Below are 27,151 nucleotides of genomic sequence, written 5' to 3'. Positions count from 1 at the left end.
TAACTATACTGTTGATAAAATTTCTAAAGCAAAAATTTGTTTTAAAATGCTATTGGAAAGAAGCCACACTATAGACAGATAGGGTTTGTTCTCTGATAAAGTATATGTTTGCCTCTGGTTAGAACTAGACCGAAGCTTTCTAATAAGGTCACATGGAAAGTCAGAGCACATCTGTCAATAGAAAGAACCTGGGTGTATCTGCCTTATAACCAAGATATGTAGTGGTCATGTTTTCTGGACCCCCAAATCATCCTATAGAGTTTGTCCTAGGATTTGGGAGCAGCTGCAGGGGCTCAAAGGTTGTCAATGTAGTTGGTGGCCAAAAATGCAGGACTCTGTGGCTTTCCAATCATTGAGGGGGACAACGGAATACAGTGCTTTCTCCTTACAATGCAAAAGGGCAAATATTTTTCAGTTTCACTATCAAATGAAACAGGAACAATTGGTGGATTCTTTCGAAAAATTGCTATCTACTGCATCCAAAGCAAAAGCACAGACAGCTAACATCTATCAAAAAAAAAGTTTTTGTTTTGTTTTGATTTTGTTTTAAACTTAGCCCTTTATTTTAAGGCAGAGACCTACAGAATAAGCATCACTGGAACCAGTTCGAATTGCAGATTTCAGCCCCACCTGAGACTTGCTGAACCAGAAAATCTCAGGGTGAGAGCAGGAGACTGTTTTAACAAGTGCTCCAGGTGACTGTGATGTACAGTAAAATTGGGGAGCCACTGTTCAAAAGCAATGAACCTACTCTTATGTAAATGCATTAATTTTTGCAGGATACATTTATTGAACTCTCAGGCATGATCAATGTGCTTTTTTAAGAGGGAGATTGAGGCTTTTCAGGGCCATTTAAAATATTTAGGTATTTGAGAGAAAAAGGAGAAAGCTACACAATGAAACCAAAAATAACTGTTTTACTATGGTAGCCAAATAGGAAGAGTAGCAATATGGAATGGGGGTAAACCTATTGAAGGAGGCAAGATTTCATGGCAAAAATGAAAAAAATGACTTTGTAATAGGTTTGGCTGGGAAATTATTGATGTCTCCTCTTGATCTTTTATTTTGAAAATGGCTCCTTAATTTCATTAATATGTCATCCTCCTAAAAGAGAATACACTGAAGTTTCTTTCTGGAGGAACCTCATGACACAAACCAATCGAGTGCATATAAATGCTATACATTACACCAACATGTGGTTCCCAGATTCCTAAAATCTTCCTTCCACAACTTCTTATTTGTTATAGTTGAGTTGGAAACTAAGAAGATTCTGTTAGAATAAAAATTATGTCATTTTGAGGGGTTTTTTTTCATGTGAATGGATGTTAATTCGCTTTAAAGAAAAAGAATAAGAGTATTGTAACAGTTAACTATACTGTTGATAAAATTTCTAAAGCAAAAACACTTTTATTTTTAATACAAAAGATTCACACTACAGGCAAATAATTCTATAGGCTACTTACCATAAAAATGTATCACAGAGAAAATGTCTAAATAAATTGTATTAATGAGGAATTGGTATTTATTTACAACAAAGCAGTAAAACTTAATTATTTAGATCATATTCATTTAGAATTTATAACTGTTTGTAGACTTCCTGCTTTCATACTCTGTTAAAATGAATGCCTGCTGTAAAAAATCAACAGTGGAGGCAACATTTGAAATGGGGAAGCAACTTCAAGTACTTTACTTAGTGTGGCAGGATCTCCAGAATAGCACTTATCTACATTTAACATAAAGCTTCAAAATTTTTCTTTGTAACTTGGAACAAAAAAAAAAAAAAAAAGAAAAGATTGGGTACTTTTTCAGAGGAGCTTTGGGCTGACTCAAGGGCTATTTTATAGCTCTGTAAGGGCAGAGGTTAACTTGCAGATTTATGACCAGCAGAGATGCAAATACTTTCTGATAACCCAGTGTTACAGTTTTTTGCCCTACTGGACATTAACCAGTTTTGTATTTAACCCAACAACCTTATCAAACATTCTTTTGTAAATAGCCTATATGGTAGTCCCCTCTTATCTGTAATGTCCCTACTAGCAGTTTAAACACAGTCTAAGAACATTAAATGAAAAATTCCAGAAATAATCCATGAGTTTTAAATAACCTTTATTTATTTGTTTATTATTGTTGTTGTTAATATTGTTATTACTAGTTATTGTTAATCTTCTATTCTGCCTAATTTATAAGTTAAACTTTATCACAGCTATTTTATTATAGAAGAAACAGTATATTTAGGGTTTGATGCTGTTTGTGCTTTCCAGAATCCATGGAATGTCCTGGAACAAATAAGATAATAATATCCGGCTGATAAGAGGGAAGTACTACAGATCTCTAATTTTCCAATGCTCTTCAAATTGACTTTAACACTTCACTGGCTCCCAGATTAAATAATTAGTTTAATAAAATCATTGGAATGTGTTCATTTTATATTCTCATGAGCATTATGAGTTTTACTTTTTTGAATATACCTCAACAATAGTGAGCAATGACTTTTTTTTCTGTATTTTTCAAAATATCATGGAGGCTCTGAGTTAAGCAATGTTTCCAAGTTACTAAATAAGGTGGTGCTGTTGTTTTAAATCTTGGAAGGCCATAAAATTGATTCTACAAAAATCTTCCAAATTTTAACTTGCTATCATTTCCCCCATAAATAGAATGTGTGAGGTTCTGCTCACGATCATCTGATGTCATATCCTATGTGGTAGTGCCTGTGACAAATTCTTTTGTTATGGTGTCTAGAATTGCATATTAAAAAAATTAAACAGTGACAAATGCTTTCCTTAAGATAACCAAGATCATGGGGCAAAGACTGTAGAAAGAAAAGCAGAGATTGCATTTACCATGGGAGAAAGACATTTTTAAAGTGCAGCATTATTATCAGGATGCAAAAAGTAAAACACCAAGCATGCAGATTCTTCCCATTCATTCCTGAAATCTAAGCCAAAGTCACATCAGCTGCTAAATTAAAACCAAGTCTTACTTAGCTGCTTCTGATGCTTCTCTCAGTTCTTCATCCAGTCTGCATGAGCAAAAATTACCGATGTAGAAAAGAAACAAAAAAGAAGCAAGCAGAGCATGAGAGAATCACCCAGCAAAGCAGAGCCAAACATAAGTGGTGTGTGTTTGCTTTTAAGAACCATTCTCTGGAGCATCAAGACACAGTTAAATATGGCGTCATTTCCTCCCATTGGGTGTTCAGTGTGTGTTACCTTTGCAAATTCCTTCATAAAGGTATATGTGAAAATTGCAAGGGGATCATAAACATGCTGGCTGAATAAAGCTGGAAACATCCACATCAATGTGTTGGGAACAGTTAAAGTTAGCTTGCAGCCTGGGCCAAGCCAAGGGTGTATCTGGTTTAGTAGGTTTCAGTTGCAGACCAGGTTGACCTCAACAGCTTTACACATACGACAAAGAACAGAAATGGTAGACAAAGGACTGATACAACAACCTCTTGCTCTGGTAGCATGTTGAGGTCACCCAGGAGTAAAACACTGGAGTGCACACACAGGGGGTCCAGCGTGAAGGTTATCAGGAGATTTTTACCTCACACTTCTCTTATAAGATCTCTCTTCATCGTACCTTATGAGATAAAAACGGATGCCATGAGGAAAATGAGCAAATGGATGGAAAAATGACAGATAAATGTTTTAAATGACACTCAAACTGTGAGAGAAAAATTCTATCCAAATAATCATCAAATTGGCTTTTGGGAGAAAACTTATTTTCTTTAGATGTAATCAATGAGTTATAATTTAAAAATAAACACTGTTAATCCTCACTCTTTGTGGATTCCATATTTGCAAATTTGCCTGTTCACTGAAACTTATTTGTAGTCCCCTAGTCAACATGTGGCACTTTTTTGGTCACTTGTGAATACATGCAGGGTGACCAAAAGTTTGAGTCGCCCAGTGTGCGTGCACATCGCCAACTGAGGTCACGTAGGTGAGGCTCTGCCTTCTTGAGTTTCACACTGTAAACAAATGTCTTTTTCTAGTTTACTTGGTGATGTATTTTCCTCACTTTTGTTCTTTTGTTAGTGATTTTGCTATTTTAAATTTCCCCCAAAATGTTGTGCCAAAACATTGCCTAGTGTTGCTATATACAAGAAGGCTGTGACCTGATTCACAGAGGATATATGTGTTAGAGAAGAGCTGCTTAGACACATGTTGTAGTGCCTTGAGTTCAATGCTCATGAATCCACAGTATATACTAATAAGGTATCTTTAAACAGAAAAATACATAAAATAAACTAATATTTTGATTGGGTTATAAAAATGTTGTGACTGGAGACTTACAGAAACCTAATCCTGTATTTTCCCTAGGAATAATAGTTCAGTATTTACTAATTGGCTACAATGATGTTATGGAACCTAATTGCCACAGATAATGAGAAATAACTGTAAGCAGGTGATTAGTCAATCAAATCAATCAACCAATCAGTCCCTTTCCTGGTTGGGCAAATTTTCCATCACGTAAGCCCTTTGATGATAGACTCTATCCCAGCTGAATATTGGTCATGTGATTAGCTGAGATCAAGTCTTTTGTATGTTATTTAGTAACAGAAAAATGTTATGGCTTGTATCGTTTGAAAACTACATAATGGGAAAACAAAGACCAGTAACAGAAACAGCAGAAAGGACATCCCAGGGAGATGGATCACAGAAGACAGAAACACGGACAAGTGGGAGAACATCCCGGCTGCTAAATATCTATCTCCAAAAGAAAATCTTTCTGAATGGGACCCTTCTTCCTGAGGTAACTTTTCCCACATGAATCCCTGGAGAACTGATATACGCAGACAAATTAAAACAGCCTTGGTCATATTTCACTTTTCCATTAAATTTCCCCATACTGCAGTGAGTACCCAAAAGCAACATGATCGTAATAAATAACATTCTCGATTACCAACTCTGCCAGGTGGTTTCCTGAATGTTTGAAGTACACTGTTCTCATTCAGTCTTCAGGACCATCCCATGATGAATGAATTACTTTCCCATTTTACAGATGCTGAATCTAAGAGTCAGATAATTTAGTAGGTTGCCTGAAGTCTCAGAGACATTGAGAAATAGGAGGGAAGCTTCAAATCTAATAGCCTCCAAAGCCCATTCTCTTTTCATTCTATTGTCTCTCCCACACCATGGACATATTACCTTATTTACCTGGAAAATGACCAATGGAAGAGAGAAATGTCATGTCATCTTTTGCAAAATAAGGCAGCATTATAGGAGATGCATAGCCAGTATTTTTTAAATTTAAAGAGTAACAGTGAATTTTGGAGATTGGCAGCAGGCCAAAGCTGTGAGGTGTGCTGGTTGTGGGAACTCTCTGATGTTACAGAGGATTAAAGCCATTGTTAGGATATTACAAACACTCTGCTTGATTCAGCTGAGTCCACTGACCACTCACTATAAGTCCATCAGTATCCTGTATTTATGCTGATTTGGGAGATGGAGAAAAACCAGAATGCATTTATCTACTTCTGAGTTTTGAATTTAGATGGACAGCTTAAGGGAGATAAGAAATTTATAATTAAAAGACATGGGATTTTGGGTGCCAGGCTGACTTGGATTTGAATTCTAGTTTCATCTCTTTCTGGTTCCTACTTATTCTTTCCCAAAGTAAGTTCTTCTTCTTTTTCTTATTTTTTTTCTTTTTACTTATAGATGGATACAATTCCTTTATTTTGATTATTCAGTTTTTATTTTATGTGGTGGTGGGGATGGAACCCAGTGCCTCACGTGTGCTAGGTAAGCATTCTACCACTGAGCTACAACCCCAGCCCACAAAATAACTTATCAGGACCATCTATAAAATGGGGGTTTACTATGAGAGTTAAATCAATGATATAAAATTAACTCCTTTATGGCAGGCACATCATAACCTAATAGACATATGTTATTTAGGTTTTATTTGTGTGTGTGTGTGTGTTGCTGGGGATCAAACCCAGTGTCTCACGCATGCTAGGCAATCAATCTACCACTGAGCCACAACCTCAGCCCTAGACACACATTAAATGAGAATCTTTTCCTTCTAGTTTTTTTTTTTTTTGTTTGTTTGTTTGTTTTAAATGAGAGGACTGTTTTGGAGCTCAAATTGGGAGGAAAGTTTTGGTTCTATCTCATTGAGGAAGCTATGCAATACTTGTCTTTTTTTCTTTGAACTGATGGTGAAGTCCCTTTCAATTCCAATCAAATCAAAACTGGTGAGTCAGATGCAGTGGAAGAAAAAAAAAAGGTACACAAAAAGCAGTGGTTCTTTGCAACAACATAAAAGATAGGAAATGTTCATTCTCAAGTGTCTCCAATTTAACATCCAACTCTAAGTACTTGTTTCGTTAAGTTTTACTCTTATTTTGGAGCAAAGCTCTGAGACCTTCAGCACCCATGCTTTCCCTTAACAGGCTGCCATGTTACTCTGTACTGAGCAAGAAAACCACCCTACCCACCACTGGGCAAATGCCCTCTGCCTTCTTATCTTGTATCAGAAGGGAATCATGGGGGAAAAAAGATATTTAGAAGAAAAGAGAAAGAGTTATTTCCTTGTATTTTCCTGGAGTCTTACAGACAAATTTCTTCATATAAGACAATAATGAAATCCAAACTATGCTAAGATCCTACTGTTTATGTACAGAGTGGGGGTCACAAGTAATGAATGCACTGGTTAATATTAAATTTATACTTTCTTCAAAGTGAAAGCAGAATTCAAGGTAAAAATGAACAATAATTAATCATTCCAAAAGAAGATTATGTAAAGAATGATCTGAAAGAACAGTAGTCTATAGTTTATGGGAAAAACTATACATATTTGATAACATTTAATATTTGTTTAAAATATGCAACACTATTTCCCTACTATTTTAGAAAGGACTTATTTTCCATCCACTTCTTCCACAAATATACTATTTCTTACCAAATCTTCAGAACCATCAGACTTACTTGATGATACTCTCTGGAATATGGATGCAATCCATTGGGATCAGCCCGCTGAGTTCTGATAAGCTATTAACATATTTAATTTTACTGCTGAATTTTGAACTAAAAGAAAAAAAAAAGAAAGAAAACCATTATCATTAGCTGCTACTTCTCCATTCTAAAGTCATTGTCTCTTCTTTAAAAATCTTTTTTGTTTGTTTGTTTGTTACTTTTCTGGTGCTGGGAATGGAACCCATGACCTCACATATATGAAGCAGCACCCTAACCCTCTGATCTACACCCCAGTCCCCAAGTTCTGATGTAACACCTTGGCCCAGTATTTTAAGAAGAAAGCTTAACACTATTTGAATAGTCATCATGGGTCAGACACTGTTTTGCTGTTGCCACTGTTTTCTATTTTTTAACTTGACAAGTAAATGTTGTATATATTTATTGTGTACAACAAGATGTTTTAAAATGTGTATGCATTGTGAAATGGCTAAGTCAAGCTAATCAACATAAGTATTACCTCACATACTTATTGCTTTTTGGGGTAAGAACACTTTAAACCTACTCTTAACAAGTTTTTTTTTTCTTAGTAATTTTAAAAACTAGAATGCATTGTTATTAATTACAGTCACCCTATTGTACAGTAGCTCTCTTGAACTTATTCCTCCAATTGTAATTTTCTATCCTTTGATGATTTCCCAACCCTAGTCGCCAGGGACCACCAATCTATACTCTATTTCTGAGGAATTGGTAACTACTGAAGGAAGAATTTAGTCCTACCTGTAATAAGAAGATGCATTTCTGAAGAACGTGTTTTCTAATATTTGTGTAATTGCAAACTTATTTTTAAAATATAAAATTTCCAGCTGAAAGTGAATTTGCTCAAGGTTCTAACATTCTCCATAGTTTCACATGAACACACCTTCTAGTCTATGGGATTGTGCTGATCTGGGTGCCAATAGCACTGTCACACGTGCTTTTAGCTACTGTGCATTCTGGTAAGAAGTTTTTTCAAGGCTTTTAAATTTTTTTCTATATATCTACCTTTAATATTTTCCTTAAGGTTCTGACCCTGGGCCCGTGGACTACGACTTCTGGACAAACTTCCTGTCCATAAAGTCACTCCTATCTTTCTTGTTAAATCTTGGGCAAACCCACATCACCTGTGATAGACTACATTAAGCATCTTTCTTGCTTTGGAGTGTGTGAATGAAATTCAGGGTTTCTTTTGGTTGTTGTCTGTTGTTTGCAACGCTATGGATCCAACCAAGGGCCTTGTGCATGACAGGCAAGCACATTACCATTGAGCTACACCCCCATCTTTAAGTTCAGATTTTGCTAAAGGCTCAGTGGATAACCAAGAATCAGGAAAGAAATCATGCAAGGGGAAAGCCTCCAGCTCCAGGGGTTTGCTCCTTGGAATTCACAGCTCTCTAAACATGTTTTGTTCTATCCTGCTTGGTGTACTTGAATCTGCTCTTTCGTCTGCCTGGATTGCTCTTCTTCCTGTTTTCAGCTAGTCAATCCTGGCAGGGTGTTTCAGTTGCATCCTGTATTGTATATGTTTGCTTATCTGCCTGTGTCCACTGCTGGATTTTGAGATTCTTGGGGACAGCAGTGAAGCTGTGTAAGTTTTCCAGTATATAGAAGACCATTAACTCATTCTTTAAAATGAATTTGCCATATTGAATACAAAAACATATCAAAAAAGATAGTGCACCATGAAGTAGGGTTCATCCCAGGAACGCAAGGTTGGTTCAACATATGGAAATCAATAAATGTAATTCATCACATCAATAGACTCAAAGATAAAAATCATATAACCATCTCAATAGATGCAGAGAAACCATTTGATAAAATACAGCACCCCTTCATGTTCAAAATGATAGAAAAACTAGGGATATCAGGAACATACCTCAACATTGTAAAGGCTATCTATGCTAAGCCCAAGGCCAACATCATTCTAAATGGAGAAAAACTGAAAGAATTCCCTCTAAAAACTGGAGCAAGACAGGGATGCCTTCTTTCACCACTTCTATTTAACATAGTTCTTGAAACTCTAGCCAGAGAATCAGACACACAAAAGAAATTAAAGGGATACACATAGGAAAAGAAGAATGCAAATTAGCACTATTTGCCAGCGATATGATTTTATACCTAGAAGACCCAAAACATTCCACAGAAATCTCCTAGAACTAATAAATAAATTCAGCAATGTAGCTGGATACAAAATCAACATCCATAAATCAAAGGCACTTCTGTACATCAGTGATAAATCCACTGAAAGAGAAACTAGGAAAATCACCCCATTTATAATAGCCTAAAAAAGAAATACTTGGGAATAAACTTAATGAAAGAGGTGGAAAACCTCTAAAAATAAAAGTACAGCATGCTAAAGAAACAAATTAAAGAAGACCTTAGAAAGTAGAAAGATCTACCTTGTTCTTGGACAGGCAGAATTAATATTTTCAAAATGATCATACTACCAAAAGCACTATATGGATTCAATGCATCCCAATTAAAATCCCAATGACATTCCTCATAGAAATAGAAAAAGCAATCATGAAATTCAACTGGAAAAATGAGAGACCCAGAATAGCTAAAGCAATTCTTAACAAGAAGAGTGAAGTTGGTGGCATTACTATACCAGACCTTAAAGTATACTACAGAGCAATAGTAACAAAAACAGCATGATATTGGCACCAAAATAGACTGGTAGAACAATGGTACAGAATAGAGGACACAGAGACCCACCCACATAACTACAATTATCTTATATTAGACAAAGGGGCCAAAAATGTACATTGAAGAAAAGAGTTTCTTCAACAAATGGTGCTGAGAAAACTGGAAATCCACATGTAACAAAATGAAATAAAACCCCTATCTCTCACCATGCACAAAACTCAACTCAAAGTGGATCAAGGACTTAGGAATTAAACCAGAGACTCTGCATCTAATAGAAGAAAAAGTAGGCCCAAATCTGTATCATGTTGGATTAGGCCCCAACTTCCTTAATAAGACTCCTATAGCACAAGAAATAAAACTAAGAATCAATAAATGGGATGGTATCAAACTAAAAAGCTTCTTCTTAGCAAACGATACAATCAATGAGGTGAATAGAGAGCCTACAGAATGGGAGCAAATGTTTACCACTCGAACATCAGATAGAGCACTAATTTCCAGGATATATAAAGCACTCAAAAACCTTAACACCAAAAAGCAAATAACTCAATCAAAAAGTAGGCCAAAGAACTGAACAGACACTTCTCAGAAGAAGATATACAATCAATCTACAAATACATGAAAAAATGTTCCTCATCCCTAGTAATTAGAGAAATGCAAATCAAAACTAAGATTTCATCTCACTCAAAGTCAGTATGGCAGCTATTAAGAATACAAACAACAATAAGTATTGGTGAGGATGTGGGGAAAAGGCACACTCATACATTGCTGGTGGGACTGCAAATTGTTACAGCCAATCTGGAAAGCAGTATGGAGATTCCTTGGAAAACTTGGAATGGAACCACCATTTGACCTAGCTATCCCAGTCCTCACATTTGCTCAAATTCACTGAATTAAAAGCAAGAATCCTCACATTTGCTCAAAATACAACTCTTGAAATGGCTGCCTGGACTCTTGACCTAATTTTGGTGACATATATGATATTTGTTCAGAAGAAATGAAACAGAAAGACAATACTGAACCTCATCAGTATTTATTTTCCATTTTCATGTTATTCTGCTTTCCTATCTGTTATAAAATAACATATCATTGACAAAGTTTTGTCTATTTCCTTTTCTGATATGGCATGGGAGTCCTATCACTTCATGTTCCATGTTCATAGGAAGCAATTTAGAGGTTGTGTTTTACAATAAACAGGGGAATATTAATATTCAAATATTAACTCTTAATTAGGGACTCCTGATATGTAGAACAAAGTATCTTTCCAGGAAAGGTTGAGGCAAAATAAATTTTCCTAAATACTCTCAGCTTATAAATATTTTTATAGAATAATTTATATACCTAAAAAAATCTACTAGTAGTGCTTTTACTAGAATAATAACTGTACCTTATAAAAGGTCGTGTCACCGCAAGGATTGTTCTGATGAACCAAGAAGGATGAACAATGATGAATGATTTCAAATTTTTGCGCAATCTATTTTGAAGAAACAAAAAAATACCTATTACTCTTAACCCATTTTCAGTGGGAATTAAATAGAAAATAAATCCCCAAATAAGAATATCTCTATTCTTATCTGATGGAAAGTACAAAATTGCCATGATTAACAAAAAATGTTTTTCAATACATAATTTGAAACATATACGATTCAAATCTCATTTTCCTATAGGAATAAATGTAAAATAGAACAGTAGTATTATTGGAGTGCATACATCTATAGTCACCATGGTGTGTATTTTGTTAATGATGCTTTTTCATTTTTGTCAATATTATCTTTACTCTTTTGGAAAAAAATGTTTTGTTTTTGTTTTTTTGTTTTTTTGTATACCAAGGATTGAACCCAGCTGTGCTTAGCCACTGAGCCACATCCCCCTCCACCTTTTTAAAAAATTTTTGAGACAGGGTTTTGCTAAGTTACATAGGGCCTTGCAAAGTTGCTGAGGCTCGCTTTGAACATGTGATCCTCCTCCCTCAGCCTCCCAAGCCACTGGTATTACAGGTGTGTACCACCAGGCCCAGCTAAGAATGCACTCTTAGTAACAATTTTGACAATTTATTTAATCTTAGTAAGTCTGTTTTTTTTTTCTTCTGTATAAAGAAAATTTACCATTTTAACAATTCTTGGTCTTAATGCACATTTTTTCAGCATTAGTAGCATTATATTATTAACATTGGTATCATAAAACAGGTTTGTTTCATAAATAACTGGGCATTCTCATGTTTTTATACAAGGGGATGTAATACATACTAGATATCATAAATTTGTATGCTTATTATATCAATTTTTCTGTACATGGCAATAAAATGTTTTTTCCTAATAAAACCAGTACGGGGCTGGAGATGTGGCTCAAGTGGTAGAGCACTCGCCTGGCATGCACCGGGTACTGGGTTCGATCCTCAGCACCACATAAAAAATAAAAATAAAAAATAAAGATCTTGTGTCCACCAAAAACTAAAAAATAAATATTAAAAAATTCTCTCTCTCTCTCTCTCTCTCTCTCTCTCTCTCTCTCTCTCTCTCTCTCTCTCCTCTCTCTCCTAAAAAAAAGAAGAGTATGGACAGAAGTATCTCAAGGACACAAAAGCACTGGATACCTTGAACGGACACGAGCACAGTGGCTATGCAGACCACCATTGTCCCAGTGTACAAAACAGCAACCAAGTCACATGATACCACCCAAGAAGCTCAGGTACTTTAACTGATCCACTCAAGTCACATATCTATATGGCAATAGCACATGCATAGTTTAAAATAGACTTGGTCTGTTGAGTTTGACTCTATTCACAAAATCTGGGAAGGTTGTACTTTATTTCAACTTTGAGGTGTCAAGTGACACTTTTATTAGTATTTCTATAATTTATTGCTTTAAACATGCATAACTCCATGTTCTTAAAATGTGACTGCATATTTGGTAGACTAAAAGGAAATCTGATATGAGAGCTGTTGAAAGAGTCGACACAGTAGTTAAATAATGGAGTCCACATACCGTCTGTCAATCATCTGGTAGCATTTCTTCATCCAGCCAAGCCCTGGCATCTTCCTTCTTGGGGTAGCACCATTCAGATACACAATCATGTAGTCTTCAGCTACCATCAACTCTAAAGTACTTATTACGTATCTGATCACAGGAAGGAAAAGGAGTTTTTTAGTTTCCACGTGAAGTATTTCATCCTGTTCACACCATAATTATGTAACAAATTACAGAGTGAATGATATTTTAGTAGAGTTGTGATTTATTACCACTTTATCTCAGGAACAATGCAATTACCTAAGATCATTTCTCTGAGGGTACTACTCATTTCTTTGTATGGTTATCTAATTTTTGTTTGTTTGTTTTCTAAATTCAGGTACCACAGAAAAATACATGAGTTATAAATCTGACTTTCAGAAATGATAACTATGTCATCAAACATTAAGGGCAACTCATATTAAACAAGGGCAGAGATAAATGAAGTCAAGTTGTCATCAGTGGATTAAGAACTTATTATCAGGAAACAAAAATAATACTTTGCGCAAAGGAAATGTTACAGACATTTTAGAGGGAGGCCAAACTCTGCTCACTTTATTTTCCATGAATTCTACTGACAAAAGAATTCCTTTAAAGGTTCAAGCCTCTTAAACAACATTCCTTAACAGCAATCTTATTAACTTTTTATCAAAGACTCAGGATATTCTACATCACCTACTTCCCTTAATTGCTTTTAAATACCCACAGACATTTATTTACTCAAAGCACTTTGTCATAAGCATCACTCACAGGAAAAGATTTTCCATGACATAGTGGTAATCCGCCCGACTGCTGTCTGGCAGAAAACAGGCGGCAAACACAATGATGGCATTTAGGCCGTCCCCATAGTATCCTGGGGGACAAACAAAAAGACATTTGTAACCGATCGAAAGCTCTTAACAAGATCCTATTGATAAATCTGAAGATTTGGCAAGTATGTGTATGGAAATGATAGATATAGCATGAGTTGACTAGAGTTCTACAGCATATACACATACAATTATCTTTTGATACTCAAGTAACTTGTTAAATATATAGTGTGAGCATATTTGGATGATTTTATGTAATGTACATAGTTGTGCATGGCACATGTATCTATACCTATCTATCTCTTTTATATATATATATATATATATATATATATATATATATATATATATATTCAACTTATCAAAAAAAAGTAACTTTTTTTCCTCCAGAGCTTATACATGCCAGGTAAGCACTTCACTCCAGCCCCAGGCAACACTGTTTTTGCAATTTATATAATACAAATTTATTTTTAAAAGCTAATTTATATAATATTTCTTCATTCTGATGGCTAAGAAAGAGGTTATGTTGATTCTCTTTAGCTCTTTTTAGTTGTAGTTCCCAACTGATTCAGTTTGTCACTGAACTGCAATATCATCTCACACCCACCCACACTCCAGTAACCAGATACTAGTCAACAGACATGTACAACACCTTTCTTTGATTTCAAGGCCTGGTCACTTGTGTGTAATACCTCTGGGACCTCTGAACTCAATAGGCAGCATAAGGTGCATGAGAAAAGTTCTAGCCAGGCCTAGAGTAACTGAGCCCAGAATCCAGAGCCTAGCCTCTTAGAGAAAGAGGCACGCTCAAGAAGGGCCTGGCTAAATTCTCTTTGAGTTTTATAAAAAGAGGTGATTTGGGAAAACTTGAGAATTACTTCCTAATAATAAGATGGTGAGGGTGGGGAAGTGCTGTGATGCTGAGGAAAGAGGAGATGGTCAATGGAAGTCAGTGTGGCCATTGACACTCCAAGGGCTAAGGAACATGTAGACACATCTCAAGATATTATTCCTGTCTTTTGAGAGATCTGACATCATTTTGGCATTGTTCTGTCTTTTAAGCAAACTTTTTATTCCCTTAGAGCTCATCATTGAAATTCATGGCAGGTGTCTGTCAAATCCCCGTAGGCAGGAGTATAGAGCAAATTGCGTCTTCAACACCAAAACTGGGAAGCGATGTCCTGTATTGTCATTTGGGTGGGGGGTGCTGAGTCTTGAACCCAGGGCCTCACACATGTTTAGCACACATTCTACTGCTGTGTCACAACTCCAGCCCTAGGCAACACTTTTTTGACTTATTATTTTTAAAATAGCCTATCTTTTTTTAATATCCCAATTTAAATGATATTTAAATATCATCTAGTTCTGGACTACAGAATCATGAAATAGAGATTCCCTCAGAGTTTTGACAAGGACAGAACACACCTTCGTGTCTGAGCTGGTCCTCTCAAACTCAGTGTTGCACTTTTTCAGAATTCTAAATATTCCTCTGGTATAAAATGCTGACTGGGTATAGATTTGGATGGGTTAAACAACTCCTAAAAAGCAGTTTAATACGATGTTCTCTACAAAGAAAATATGACTCCACTGCAAGGCAGTGGGGGAAGAACGAAACTAACCAAAAATATATCCAGCTGTGGGCTTGTGAGAATTACTAATTTGCGGTTGCTGTATGCGGTGTTATATTCTACAAGATGCTACCTATGGAAGCAGCCACCCTGGAACTCATGTTTGTGAAAGAGCATTACAGAAGTTTCCCTTCTGATGTTTTGCTTTAGTTCCAACTTTTCTAACATGTAGGCATTTACCAACTTATTTTCAAAATTCAAATATGAAGGAAATGGCAGAAAGAGATATATTTTAAACCAAGAAAAGCTTGTTCTACCAATTTCATTTCTGAGGATTCATAACTCAATGGAAATCCACGAAGGATATGGTGACTTAGCTAACACTACAAAGATATGCATTTTATACTGAGCACAACAAAAACAGTTCATTAAAAGAGATGACAGACATAATGAATACAACAACAACAACAAAAAAAAACAAATAAACACACATATTTATAAATAGGGCTGTCTGGCTCCAGGGTATCAGAATATTTTCAAGGTCATGACTGATTTTGATTTCTTTTTTCTGGTTTCTGTAAAATTGTTTTTCTGTATTTTTTATTGGCCCAACATTTTAATTTTTTATTGGTGCATTATAATTATACATAATAGTGGGATTTGTTGTTACATATTCATTTATGTACACAATATAGCATTTTTTTTTTTAAAAGAAGAAAGACGGGGGTTTATAAATAGTATCTGAGAAGTCATCTTAAATGGCAATTAGGCCCCTGTATGAATGCTCCAGATGGTGCTCTCCAGAACTCATTTAGTGGAAGGAACACTGAGGGATCAGTGTACTGCTTCATGATCACTGTCTAAGTGAGGAATATTTCTTTATATAAATATTGCTGGACTTTTCAAATAGAAATAGTTCCTCATACTTTAGGTTAGAGTTGCTGTAAGAAGGGAAGAAGAGGTAAATGGGAAAAGAAGAGAATAGGAGAGAAGGTGACTTAGGAAAGGAAGCAGAAGGAAAACATTCCTCATGAAAGTTTTCCTCCTAAGTCAAGAGTCATCGTCATCGGGCTTCAGGGAACACTTTGGGTCATGCCTGCTGGCGAAGTGCAGTAACTAAAATGAGTGGGATCCAAAGTTACAACTATCTTATATTTGATAAAGGGGCTAAAAGCATGCAATGGAGGAAGGATAGCATCTTCAACAAATGGTGCTGGGAAAACTGGAAATCCATATGCAACAAAATGAAACTGAATCCCTTTCTCTCGCCATGCACAAAAGTTAACTCAAAATGGATCAAGGACCTTGATATCAAATCAGAGACTCTGCGTCTGATAGAAGAAAAGGTTGGCTCCGATCTACATATTGTGGGGTCAGGCTCCAAATTCCTTAATAGGACACCCATAGCACAAGAGTTGACAACAAGAATCAACAAATGGGACTTACTTAAACTAAAAAGTTTTTTCTCAGCAAGAGGAACAATAAGAGAGGTAAATAGGGAGCCTACATCCTGGGAACAAATTTTTACTCCTCACACTTCAGATAGAGCCCTAATATCCAGAGTATACAAAGAACTCAAAAAATTAGACAATAAGATAACAAATAACCCAATCAACAAATGGGCCAAGGACCTGAACAGACACTTCTCAGAGGAGGATATATAATCAATCAATAAGTACATGAAAAAATGCTCACCATCTCTAGCAGTCAGAGAAATGCAAATCAAAACCACCCTAAGATACCATCTCACTCCAGTAAGATTGGCAGCCACTATGAAGTCAAACAACAACAAGTGCTGGCGAGGATGTGGAAAAAAGGGTACTCTTGTACATTGCTGGTGGGACTGCAAATTGGTGCGGCCAATTTGGAAAGCAGTATGGAGATTCCTGGGAAAGCTGGGAATGGAACCACCATTTGACCCAGCTATTGCCCTTCTCAGACTATTCCCTGAAGACCTTAAAAGAGCATGCTACAGGGATGCTGCCACATCGATGTTCATAGCAGCACAATTCACAATAGCTAGACTGTGGAACCAACCCAGATGCCCTTCAATAGATGAATGGATTAAAAAAATGTGGCATCTATACACAATGGAGTACTATGCAGCAATAAAAAATGACAAAATCATAGAATTTGCAGGGAAATGGATGGCACTAGAGCAGATTATGCTTAGCGAAGCTAGTCAATCCCTAAAAAACAAATACCAAATGTCTTCTTTGATATAATGAGAGCAACTATGAACAGAGAGGGAGGAAGAGCAGGAAGAAAAGATTAACATTTAAACAGAGACATGAGATGGGAGGGAAAGGGAGAGAAAAGGGAAATTGCATGGAAATGAAGGGAGACCCTCATTGCTATACAAAATTACATATAAGAGGTTGAGAGGGGAATGGGAAAATAAACAAGGAGAGAAATGAATTACAGTAGATGGGGTAGAGAGAGAAGATGGGAGGGGAGGGGAGGGGGGATAGTAGGGGATAGGAAAGGTAGCAGAATACAACAATTACTAATTGGGCATTATGTAAAATTGTGAATGTGTAACCGACGTGATTCTGCAATCTGCATTTGGGGTAAAATTGGGAGTTCATAACCCACTTCAATCTAATGTATGAAATATGATATGTCAAGAGCTTTGTAATGTTGTGAACAACCAATAAAAATTTAAAAAAGAAAAAAAAATAAAATAAAATGAGTGGGATCATTTGCTCATTGCCCCCGCCCCCACTCCAGAGGCTTCCTGGGTAAATTTCTATCCTAAACTCTGCAGAGTTTCAGGTGAAGTTGCCTGTTGGCAACAGCATAACTTATATGGAGTTTGGTTTTTAAAATATTTACTTTGTCAGACTCTCTTCCTTATAAACATGAGGTAGACAGGGTACATGTGGTGGGGGCATGAACAACCCCACCAGGGAGCCTCCTTGGGCTATGCAAGCCTTACCTGAGGTGGCACAGACAGGCATGAAAGGGGTGTAACACAAGTTTGCTGGCCAGCAAATGGAATGGAGAGAGAAGGAAAGACGTCACAGTCACAACCCAAACACACACACACACACCAGCCAGCAACTCTTCTCCGCATTCTTTCCAGGATCATCTGTCCAGCAACACTGCAGAGAAGGTTACCTGAGTCTCCTATAATGAAATAAAAGAAAAAAAAAAAAAAAGAACAAGAAAGGAAACAGGAAACTCCTTGTTAAAATTCTTTGGTGTGATTGTCCTTGGTTATTTAAATGTGTTCTCTGTTCTAAGTTGAAAAAAAGCCACTTCTGGCCTCCACGTGACCCCATGCCCTTGACTGAGCAAAACTAATTATAACACTTTTTGCTTTTTTTTTTTCCCCATTTAAGCAGGTGGCAGGGATAGTGTTTCTGGGATCATAGGAAGTGAACACTGGCGTGGTGATCACCTTAATTCGACTGGTGAAGTAACTGAAGCCCAGAGGAAGTAAATGACTGGTAAGAGGCAGAGGTCACTAAGTGGCAAAGACAGGCCTTAAACTCACAGGTCTGCATTGTGTCCAGGACTTATGACAATAGCTCATATCAAAGTCGCCAAAGCTGAAGACTGAACTATTTGTTCCAACCCACGGGGAGCACCTGGCAGTGTCGGACTTTGGGGCCAGCTTCTGCAACTCTTTTGCTCACTCCCCTTCCAATGTACCACACAGAGCACTGTCCACAGTTCCCTAAGGACCAGAGGGGGAAAACGGCCTCATACCAAAAAGGCAAAGCTCCAGAACAAGGCTCATGCTCACTGAGGAGTCTGCTTTTTAAATGCTCATCAGAAGCCAGGATGACAAACTCAAGAAATCGGTAACCAAGAAGCTTTGTCATCTAAGATCTGAGAGAGGGATCTAAGTTTCCAATATGGAAGACAGGTCTTTGGCAAATTCAGAAGTAACATCCAAACACTCTTTACCTACAGGATACAAAAGCGGTTGAGCATGTAAGAAGGTGGTCTCTTGCTGATGGACCGGATGAGAGCAGCCAGAGGCACGTTCATGCAGGTCAGTGCCTGGAGGAGGCTGAGGCAAAGCCAGGGAGAGGAAAGGCACCCTTCCTTTCAAAACAAACTGCACAGTCACACAGACAAAATCAAGCTTGCCACACATAATGGAGGGGAGGAAATGCCAAGGGCAGGAGGTGGCAGGCACAGAAAGCTCAGCAAACCAGGTTAGCCCTAAGGTCTCAGGTGAGTTTCTAGAAGCCGTGACAGGCAGAGGCAGTGGCTCTTCCCGACCATCTTGGTACTGCTGTTAATCACTTTGTCCTGATTTAGGCTCCAGGTCGATGGGCTTAACCCATCCACCCAGCCCACTTGACTTCCCAGGAGATGACAAATAGGTGATTCTGCTGGGGGACTGAGAAAGAACTCAGCCGAGGACAGCAACATCAGAGCCTGCCTTCATCACAACACGAGGACCTTAAGAGCCAAGGGGGTAAATGTCGCCGGGATTACCATGGGGTGACTGATTTACTTTGACAGACTTTCCTGCATTTTCTGTCCTTTTTTAAGAATAAACATAGGCCACACTTATAGTCAGCCTTTGCTTCGTTGTCCAAAAGCAAACAAACCCAAAATACCCTATGGGTGGCACAAAGGAGGAATGACTCTCTGAGAAGATTTCGAGAGTGTTTCAGTTGTGGTTTCCACCCTAAAAACAAAAGGGTTTACTATAAGGTCACTTGTCTGTCATCACTTAGCAGGATCAGGCCAGCCTTCATTCCTCCAGAGGTGTGGGACAGGTTTCTCTCCAAGACCACTGTCCCTGGCCCCACAGCAGCTACCACAGGGGCATACTGCCATTTCAAGAGAGGCAAGGCAAACATGGGGCATGGCCAAGGGCTCCGACTGGCATTCTCCATCACTGTCACAGTTGGGTTCCCTGAATGGTACTGGTACTTATAAGAGGTGGCAGTGCCTGGGACAGAAAGGGAAAGCTCTACTGATGGAAGGATGTTTAACTGAAATAACAAAACGTCCTCACGTTCTTTATAAAAAAAAATGTTTCCGATTTAATTCAGTGCCAAGACTCTTATTTCCCTGTCCTCATTGAGGAAGAGAGAACATAGACAGCAGCAATTGTCTTGTTAGCTTGCACTTTTTCTGGACCAGCTGGTTGGTTACAGCGGCACCTCAGGACTGCGGGAAAGGAACACATGCATTAGAAAAATCAAAAAGCCGTGGATGTTTTCTGAAGTCGACAATGTTCAATGTGTTGCTTGTGCTCCTCTGACTTTTTTGAATCTCAAATTAATCAAGGCTCTTATGCCCCTACAGGCCTCAAGAAAGCACTGAAAATACAAAATATGCTTTCCCCTTTCCTGGTCCCTCACTAAGCAGGTGGAAGCATTCACAGGGATTAGAAATTGTTGGACCTAGATCTGAAAAGCAAACTTTCGGTAGGAGGAAATAAAGTACCAGGCGGAGTCTAAAAAGATTCCCAGAAGCTTCTGAAGAGAATTCAAAAGGCATTTTATAGAAATGAGTTCCACCAGGTCTTACTACAGGACATGGTATTACACACTATAAGCTATTCAGTTCAACACTGTTGATAGGAATTCCAAACAGACATTAAGACATTGGACAACTATGGCTTTTGAGAAATTTGGACAGATTATAACATGGCACACAAAGACCTTTTTACATTGAAAAGTTTTTTTTGTTGTTGTTTTTGTTTTTTGCCATAGTAGACTTTCAAATTTTTAGGGGATAGAGGATAACGTAACACACTTAACTTTCTGTTACCTGAACACAGACTACAGAACAGGGTGTCTTTGGGATGTCATGTTACAGAGAATCCTGGTTTTATTTATTTCTCATTTAAAAATATGGCCACCCCTCCCCATTTCCCAGATTCACACACAGCATGACTACCTCCGTGAGAAATGACTCTCCTGTAGGGCTCGATGACCTTCATGTCAATCCGTTGCTCTTGTTCTCCAATCACCACTGTCCTCCACAGCCGGTTGTCTTCCCTTTCCTCTTCAGCTGTATATTCTGGAATAGACTCAGACTCTTGACCAGAATCTTTGTTGGCTGTGGAATCTTCTGGAAATGAAGCACAAAGCACAAGGCTGAAGGAGCAACACTTCCACGGCAGAAGTAGCAAAGCGATAGGATCATAAGCTACCGGCTATGTGCTGCGTTTATAGAGCTTAACATCACCCTGACCACATAAGGTCCACCCAGTGAAGTCTGTTCTATTGACTGGACAACCACATCCATTGCTAAGGCCACACTGAGGTGGGGTTAGGTGAGTCTAGAGCTGTCTTGGGTCAGTTCAGGCCCAGTGGAGGATAAACTGGTACCAACTCTTCCTTGATCATGCCAGATTAAGACTGTAGGTCTTGCTATGGGTGAAAGATCTGATGGCTCAGAGTGTTTCAGGAACTATAGCTTGTGATGATATTATTATCCAAGACCCTTGCTCTCAGACTCTTAGAACAGGGTCGAACCCCTTTCTCTATTGGAAGCACATCTGGACATAAATTTGCTATTATTTCCCACACAAATATGGAAATATTTCTACTTCCAAATATGTTGCAGAAAGGTTTTATAGTAAGGGAGAAACAAATTTGTAGACCAGAAATATATCAAGGTCCCAAATTCATAAGACTCCTAAATTTAGGGGTTCATAAGGCAACAAAATCTTACTGAGTATTCTTTATGAAGAAATTTACTCTTTGCACCCCAAAATGTAACCATTTTGTCTTTCTTTAACTTGTTTTAATTAGTTACACATGACAGTACAATGATCTTGACATATCATACATTTGAATCAGATCCATTTTGTCTTTTAAAAGAGTAATCGGTGATTGCTTCCATTTTTATTAGCAATACTAGGAGAGTTCAGCAATGGTTATTCTTTATATCCTAAAGTAATTTGAAGGAAAAGACTATTTATAATCATCACCGTAATCCTGAGATATTGTCATTCTTATTTTCCTATTTGTGAAAAAAGACCATTGAATCTGTACTGCACCTTCCTTATAGTTCTCCTATAGCACTTTGATAATAACAGCAATATTCTTTAGTATTTGACATCTTATACCAGACACAGTAGTTTTAAAATATGTATTAAGCCAATGCAAAAACTGACTCCAGTGTAGTCTGTCTCAGATCACAGAGTTAGTAAGCAAATAGAGTTAAAACCTTTACCTTTATGCTTTACCTGCAATGCTTCTAAGTTATCACATTGTGCCTTAACTGTATGATTTTCATTCTTATTTATTTTACAAAGAGGCTGAGAGTGTCTTGGGCTAAGGAACTGAGTCTAAATTGCCTTCAGTACTCACCTCTACCAACACACACTGCACATAGCTTGGAAACCTACTTACTTAGCATACTCAATAAAAACTGGGAAGGTTAGTGGGTAAATAAAGGCAAGTTTGGGCTAGTTCCTAGAAATATAGGTAATCTGTAAGGGAGCCACAACAAAGACACTACATTCCAGAACACTCTGCCGTTGTTTCATATTCAAAAGTGTCTAATGACCTACGACTTGAAATAGGAACATAAAGTTTGATTGGGAAGCAATCCCAGCCATTTTTGCCAACACCAACAGCCACCACTACCCACAGAGCCTTGGCTCACCTCAGCTTCAACTGTTCCCACAGTGCCTGAGAGCATATAAAAACAGAAAACAGTCACCTTTGGTTTCCAAATGAGCACTATGTCACTTGTGCAAATCTACCTGTCTGGAGTCCCTTCCTGCTTTCTTTCTACTTGGGTTAGTAATCTTAGATGCCAATCCCGGTTGCGTTACTGGGACCCTGTTATTATTTGAATAAGAGTTGTCCTCCAAAGCTCCTGTTAACACAGGAATGTTTGGAGGTGAAGGGATTGGATTGTGAGAGCTGTTACCTAATCAGTCCATTCTAGTTAGAATGGACTGGGTGGTAACTGTAGACTAGTGGGGCAGGGCTGGAGGACATGGGTCACAGGGCATAACCTGGAAGGGTTCATCTTCCCCTTGGTCCCTTCCTCACTCTGTCTTTCTGCTTCCTGGCTGCCATGAATACTGCAGTGCATCCCTCATCCCCTTCTGCCATGATGTTCTACCTCACCTTAGGCCCAGAGAAACGCAGTCAGCCATCTATGGACTGAGACCTCTAAAACCATGAGCCCCCCAAAAAAATTTCCCTTCTTAAAATTGTTCTTGTCAGGTATTTTGGTCACAGCAATGCAAAATTGACCAATATTGACCCTATATTCCATCTTGCCTCAGCTCCCTCAGAACCTGACGTTCTGATGTAGGTTTGTCTTCTCATACTCCTGTACACACAGACCCTTGCTTGTGATGAACTTGCCATCCATCAACCCCTCTGCTCTGGTTTATGCCTGGTGATCTATGTGGAGTAAAAATAGGGATTGTTTTGTTTTCTATATGCTTTTATGGAATTTGCCTCACTAAAATAATTTTCTGTATACCATATTCTTTATTCTTGTTATAAAAGTAAAATATACACCAAACAAATATAGTCAACTGAACTTTCACAAAGGAATCAAGGCACTACAATGGAGTAAAAATAGTCTTTCCAGTAAATACCACTGGAACAATTGGACATCCATTTGCCAAAAAAAAAAAAAAAAAAATGAATCTAGGCACAGATCTTAGACCTGTCACAAAAATTAACTTAAAATGGATCAGTAGACCTAAATGTAAAAAGTAAAAAATCTTAAAACTCCAGAAGATAACATAAGAGAAAAATCTAATTGATCTTGGGTACAGAGATGACGTTTTAGATATAACATCAAAGTCATGAGCCATGAAATAAATAACCGACTAGCTAACTGTATTCAAATTAAAATTTGTGCTCTGTGAAACAATGTTGGAGAATAAGAAGACAAGCCACAGACTAGGAGAAAATATTTACAGAACACACATCTGAGAAAGGACAATTATAAAGTATAAAGAGTGATTAAAACTCAGGAATAAGAAAGTGAATAATTTTGCCTATTAAAAATAGGCAAATATAAAAAGATGTTCAAGATCATATGTCAGTAGGGAACTGTAAATTAAAACAATTAGATACCATTATATCCATTATATACCTATTAAATAGCCAAAAATCAAAACAGTGATAATACCAAGTAGTAGTGAAGACATGGAGTCAAAGGAACGCTCATTCATTAATGATGGGAATGTAAAATGGTGCAGCCACTTGGAAGACAGTTTGATAGTTTCTTTTTCTTAATATTTATTTTTTAGTTGTAGGTGGACACAATACCTTTATTTTATTTTTTTATGTGGTGCTGAGGCTCGAACCCAGTGCCCCATGCACGGTAGGAAAGTGCTCTGCCACTGAGCTACAGCCCCAGCCTCAGTTTGACAGTTTCTTACAAAACTAAACAACACACTCTTACCATGCAGCCCAACAATGATACCCCTTGGTAATTATCCAAATGACTTGAAAATGTATATTCACACAAACAACCAGACATAAATGTTTATAGCAGCTTTAGTCGTAATTGCCAAAACTTGGAAGCAACCAAGATCTCCTTCAGGAGGCAAATGGAAAAATAAACTGTGGTACATCCAGACAACAGAATATTGGAAAGTGCTAAGAAGAGATGAGCTTTCAAGACATGAAAAGATATGGAGGAACCTCAAATGCATGAGTGCAGGAAGCCATACTTATTGTGTGATTTCCAACAATAAGATACTCTAGGAAGGACGAAGCTTGGCAGACACTTAACAGGATCAGTGTTTGCCAAAGGTTAGAGGGGAGCAGAGATGAATCGGTAGAGCCCAGAGGATTTTTAGGGCAGTAAAACTATTCAGTGTGGTATTATAAGGGTGGATATACGTCATTATATATTTGTTTAAGCCCATTGATATACACCAAGGGTGAGCCCTAAAGAAAGCTGTGGTCTTTGGATGATAATGACGTGTTGATGGAAGCTCATTGATTATAACATACCACAGTGATGTAGGATGCAGCTGGTGAGGGGACGGTATGGTGGGGGAATGAGGAAATAGGGGAGCTCTTTCTGTTCTTGCCTCTCATTTTACTGTGAACCTAAAATTTCTCTAAAAGTTTAATTGAAAAAAGGAAAACACATAAAAGTATAAGCAATACAGAAACTGCTCATAAAATAGGGAAAACTGTCAACACTGCTCTCACTCATTACTGTTTGACGGGTACTATTTTTCCTTTGTCCACACACACTTTTTTTTTTTTTTTGCCAATAAGTATGATTATCCCATATGATCTGCATGTTCTATACATACTGATCTTTAATCTACCCAATGATACAATATGGGCATCTCAGGGAAAATAATCCTACTCATTTTTAAAAGGAGATTTCAAGTAGTTTCATTTTGCTGATGTCTTTTTTTAGTGTATCAGTCCCATGATGATGAGAATTTAATTTTATTTCATTTTTTAGTAAAGAATTTGTTCCAGTATGTATCTGGAAGGCTGGATCAGTGGTATAAGCATAATTTTTTTGTGTGTGAATATTTTTGTCCTTGAATACACAGCACCAAAATACATGCGAGAACCTGCTCCCTCCCTCTGTCATAAGCCTGGAGGCCATCAAAGTTCTTTACACTTGAGATTTAAGGTGGAAATAATCTCACTGTTGTTTTAATTTGAATTTCCTTTTATTACTATATAAGGTGAGAATTTTTAAATGTTTATTGGCTATTTATATTTCTCTTACTGACAGAGAGGTACCTGTGACATACTTTGCCTACAGTGGTCCTTATATGTCTGGTGTAGTTCTTTATACAGAACTTTGTCAGGCATAGTGGGGCATGATGGCACATGCCTGTAATCTCAGCAACTAGGGAGGCTGAGGCAGGAGGATCACAAGTTGCAAGCGAGCCTTAGCAACTTGAAGAGACCCTGTCTTAATTTTTTTTTTTTTTAAAGGGCTGAGGACATAGCACAGTGGTACAGTGCCCCTGGGTTCAATCCCCGCTACCAAAAGAATATAAAACAGAAAGAACTCTATTTTGTAATTATTATTCTGTCTTGTGCTTACCTTTTCAATTTATTTATATACATTTTGCTTGTTTTTTTTTTTTTTTTTGGTACCAGGAATTGAACCCAGGGGTGCTTAACCACTAGGCAACATCCGAGCCCTTTTTATTTTTTATTTTGAGCCAGGGTCTCCCTAAGTGCTTAGGGCCTCATTAAATTGCTGAAGCTGGCCTTGAACTTGCAATCCTCCTGCCTCAGCCTCAACTGCTGGGATTACAGGTGTGTGTCACTGATTCCATCTATACAATAAAATTTTACTAAACAAAAATTTAAAAATTTTGTATAGTTGACTTGTTAAGTTTTTTTTTAATCATGATATCATACTAAGAAAACAACCTCTATCTTAAAGTATGTATATGTATGCACACACACATTTTCTTATAGCTTATTTTTTTAAGTAGCATTATTACTTGTTTTAGTATAGAACCTTGGGGCTGGATGTTTTTTATGAGGTGTTATTCCTAATGTTTCAGAATGTGGGAGCTGGCCAGTTGCTGGGACTCCTCCTTCTTCTGCCCTCTCACTCAATTGATTTAAATGGGGTAAAGGGAATGATTTAAGAAATAGAGGTACATTGTGTTCTTTTAAGGTGTTCACTTCTAGAAATCAACAGTTCAAGCTAGGAAGAAGTAAAAGTAGCTTTATTGAGTTTCTTGAGTTAGCAGTACTCTCCTGATCTTAATAATTCTTCTGCTATAACTATAAATCATCACCTTCCCTCCAGCATTCATTTTCTGACTGTTTGCAAAAACTTTCAGGTCTTATTGAATTCTCTGTCTCCAGGCTCTGAGAATTCAATGCTTCGTCTCACACCCTCTTCATTGAGAAATGCTTGCTTCCTTTTCTCCGTGATCATCTTTCTCCCTGGTTACTGTAAAGGATAATTAAACCCTCATACACAGTGGGGAGAGGTAAACTTGAACATTTCCTTTTGACTTTTGAGATGATCTCTAGCACAAGCTCTTGAATGTCCTGTGATATACAGATCACAGCAGTACTGGTGATTGAACCCAGGGGCGATTTACCACTGAGCTACACTCCTAGTCTTTTATTTTTTTTCTAACTTTCTTAAAATTTTGAGACAGGGTCTCACTAAGTTGCCAAGGCTGGCCTTGAGCTTGTGATCTTCCTGCCTCAGCCTCCCAAGTTGCTGAGAGTATGGGTATGCACAC

The 27,151-nt window shown here is 37.5% G+C and overlaps 1 protein-coding gene across 6 annotated transcripts in view; it reads right to left on the bottom strand.

Moving 5' to 3' along the window:
- Positions 1-27,151, bottom strand: part of Prune2 (prune homolog 2 with BCH domain) — a 260,170-nt gene that overhangs the window by 8,844 nt on the left and 224,175 nt on the right. For 2 of the 6 annotated variants that reach the window (XM_026394031.2, XM_077797009.1), the window contains exons 12-18: positions 20,863-21,036; positions 13,362-13,464; positions 12,591-12,722; positions 10,993-11,079; positions 6,939-7,037; positions 3,547-3,582; positions 2,981-3,019 (exon numbers count right to left, since the gene is read on the bottom strand). In XM_026394031.2, the coding sequence (XP_026249816.2) occupies positions 2,981-3,019; positions 3,547-3,582; positions 6,939-7,037; positions 10,993-11,079; positions 12,591-12,722; positions 13,362-13,464; positions 20,863-21,036 (670 nt within the window). Of the gene's footprint in view, positions 1-2,177; positions 2,277-2,980; positions 3,020-3,546; positions 3,583-6,938; positions 7,038-10,992; positions 11,080-12,590; positions 12,723-13,361; positions 13,465-20,862; positions 21,037-27,151 lie in introns of those variants that run through there. The other 4 variants (XM_077797008.1, XM_077797010.1, XM_077797007.1 and 1 more) reach the window with 3 other exon arrangements.

The sequence above is a fragment of the Urocitellus parryii genome, chromosome 4, assembly GCF_045843805.1.
Source record: "Urocitellus parryii isolate mUroPar1 chromosome 4, mUroPar1.hap1, whole genome shotgun sequence".
Classification (NCBI taxonomy): Eukaryota; Metazoa; Chordata; class Mammalia; order Rodentia; family Sciuridae; genus Urocitellus; species Urocitellus parryii.
The sequence above is the reverse complement of the archived record's forward strand: the minus strand, read 5'-3'. Positions and strand labels throughout refer to the sequence as shown.